This window comes from Embiotoca jacksoni, unplaced genomic scaffold (assembly GCF_022577435.1).
Source record: "Embiotoca jacksoni isolate LCO1_2020_lvr unplaced genomic scaffold, fEmbJac1.0.p SCAF_98, whole genome shotgun sequence".
NCBI classification, from domain to species: Eukaryota; Metazoa; Chordata; class Actinopteri; family Embiotocidae; genus Embiotoca; species Embiotoca jacksoni.
The window spans coordinates 220,001-222,990 of record NW_027185456.1 but is presented as its reverse complement, the minus strand read 5'-3'; the positions used below and the strand labels follow the sequence as shown (position 1 = coordinate 222,990).

General features: G+C 48.4%; 1 protein-coding gene across 4 annotated transcripts in view; it reads left to right on the top strand.

The window, feature by feature from the left end:
• Nucleotides 1–1,931: 1,931 nt before the first annotated feature.
• Nucleotides 1,932–2,990, top strand: part of tnikb (TRAF2 and NCK interacting kinase b) — a 40,646-nt gene continuing 39,587 nt past the window's right edge. The window contains exon 1 of one of the 4 annotated variants that reach the window (XM_069142126.1): nt 1,932–2,537. In XM_069142126.1, coding sequence (XP_068998227.1) covers nt 2,430–2,537 — 108 coding nt within the window. In that variant the 5' untranslated portion in view covers nt 1,932–2,429. The remainder of the gene's footprint in view (nt 2,538–2,990) is intronic. The other 3 variants (XM_069142119.1, XM_069142125.1, XM_069142124.1) reach the window with 3 other exon arrangements.

Below are 2,990 nucleotides of genomic sequence, written 5' to 3'. Positions count from 1 at the left end.
GTGGTTGGTGGATACGAGCCAACAAATTATATCTTTATTTCTAGGTATTTACAAACATTTGGCTCCTTTTGTGAAACATTTTACTAAATAATTAGGAAATCTAAACTAAGAAGAAATGTTAAATGATGATTGAGAAACCAAAACCTGCAATTTAACCACAAAAAGAAACAAAACCACTTCAAAAAGATGTGAAGAAACAAAGCAGTGGGAAAGGACGACAAGAGACAAAAGAGCTGCAAAAAGACCACACGGCCACAAAGAGACACGAAACAACTGGAAAAACCAAGAAGACAACCACAAAATCACTAAAACTTACTGCAAAATGACACGAAACGAGCACAAGACTGCAAATAACACAAAACAACCACAGGAAGAAACAAAAGGACTGAAAAACAACAGAAAACATCTGTAAAAAGACGCAAAAAGAACCAAATCAATGCACAAAGACACAAAACGACTGCAACACATCTCTGCTTGATGCACTCCGTACATGACTGCTGACGTCACGTCTGTCTGCAGGCTCGTGCTCGTCGGAGCACATTGAAGGTGTGTCCTGCAGGTGAGCCAGGACCATCCGCTGCCAGGTGTTTCCTGAGAATCAGTCAGCAGCTGCAGCGACAGCAGGGCGCGTGAGATCCCAGGTATGTTCACATGTCAGTCACTTCACTCTGACAGCTCGAGCTGATGGAGGGGCGGAGCTACGGGAGCCGTCACGCTGAGTTCTGCCCGTTGGTGGAGTGGAAGTACATTTCACTCAAGTACTGTTCTTAAGTACAAATTAAAGGTATTTGTACTTTTACTTGAGTATTTTTTGTGAGAAACTTCTACTTTATAAACTGAATATCCTATTTTTTTTTTTTTAAACCCTCTTGGATGGTGACGGGAGAGCAGAGAGAGAAAACAACAGCATAGTGATCCAAGACAATGAGCTGCTGGTGGGTGCCGTCTTCACAGAACCCACTAGGTGGCGATAAATTAGTACTACACTCCCATAAATATGATAATAAAGGGCAGAAAAATCATTACGGAAATCATGACAAAGTGGAGGAAAGTATAAAAGCATGTGATCAAGTTTTGTAAAAGAAACAGGTTTGATAATAAAATGTAGTTAGCTGTTGTTTTCTACACTCCAGTCCAGCAGGTGGCGGTACTGCACCTTGAAGTTGGTCTGCAAACTGCCAAAAAACAAAACCTAAAATGATTTTTTTCTGAAACTAATTAATAGCAGGAACATGTCGCCTGTAACTTTTAAACTAGTGTTAAAACACGTAGTTTACTGAATGTAAAACAAATTTAAATACACGGGAAAGTTCTCAATATTTCTACTTCGGTATCTTCGCTTTGCAGTAAAATACCAGATTACTTCTTCTTACTCGAGCCAGAACAAGACCTCGGTGCTCTTATCTTTTAAAAGCTGAGTCATCAAGAATAGTGCTTCATGTTTTCACATGAACAACGCTTTTCTTCTTTTTTGCTGTTTTACAACAGGAGCAACCTGAAAAGCAAAGCAGCTATAATCTTGTTTTAAATTGTGCAACAGATGGTAGGCTATAAATATATTTTATTATCCAGATGTTTGAGGACTCTGGAAACACCTTCAGATCTCCTGAAACAACGTCCAGGATCACAGGCTGTTGTATGTTTTAGGAAGATTTGATGCTGTTCTCTGTGGATGGAGTTGCAGGTCTCCTCCTCAGTGTCCCTGTGACGGGACATGAGGACATTAATGAGGTTTTGAAAACGTCCCGCCAGGCTCTCATAGAAGAGAAAGGGCAGGCCCCCCCTGTGAGTGACAGCTCGTGCTTTAAGGGCGTGTGACTGTCCGGATTGAATACCACTCAGTTTTGTCCTTAACGAGCCTCCGTACAGGATCGGACAGCTGTGTCTTTTTTCGGTTTCACCACTGAAGGTGTGCGTGTGACATTGTGGGCGTCTCCGTCCGCAGCGCAGCCTCCTCACAGGCCCCTCCCGGGAAGCGCGCTGCTGCTCCGGCACACGGACGGACGGACGGCCGGTGTTCCTCTCGGTGCGCTCCCGCCGTCGCGTTCGCTTCCCGTTTTTTTTTTTTTGTATCTCTGTCCGTACGCGCGCGCGCGCGTGTCACCTCCTCCCTCCCTCCTCCTTCCCTTCCTCCTCCCTCCTCCTCCCTCCTGCCCCTCTCTCCTCCAACGTCCACATCGTGGGGTCGAGGTTGGAGGTATGTAGCAGCGGATCGAGCGCAGCCGAGAAGCATGTAGCACCTGGAGCCTCCGCACGTCGCCTCCCTCCGGCGCTCCTCCTTCAGCCTGCTCCTCCTCCCGGAGCGCTCGAGCCTCCTTTCGGGGGGAAAAAGAAAGCATCGCCTGCACGAGTATTTTTTTTGGTGCGGTGTGTTGGGGTCTGTTCTTGAGAGGAGAGAGTTCATCCCGCCGCTCTGCACCTCTCGGTCGATGGTCGTTGAGGAAGCTTCCATCTTGAGTCCCGTTTCTACCGACAGCACCATGGCGAGCGACTCCCCAGCGCGGAGTCTGGACGAGATAGACCTGTCTGCACTACGGGTAAATGTCTCCCTGTGTGTGTGTGTGCGCGCGTGCGTGTGATGTCTCTGGTAATGTGTGCGCGTGCGTGTGGAGCTGCCGAGCACCTGCCACCCCTCTCCTCCTCCTCCCGTCTCCTCTCCATCCTCTCCGAGCACCGCGTCTCCGGCTCACCTGCCGCCCGACCTGTGGTGTGCGTGCGCGTGCATGTACCTACACTCTGTGTGTGTGTGTGGGGGGGGTGAAGGAGTGCTCGTGCACAGCGGCCAGTGATTAAGGAAATGAGGTCTGATATCAGAGATCATGTGGCCTCCCACCGACACTCCTGTTGTTTGTTGTTGATGTTTTTTTCTGAACAATCGGGACGTGATGTAATGAGGCCGAGCTGCTGCTGCGCGTGCGCCCACACTCGTGCGCGTGCGTTAGACGGCACATTAGAGGCCGCACCGTCTGTACTATGTGGGGCAGATGTTA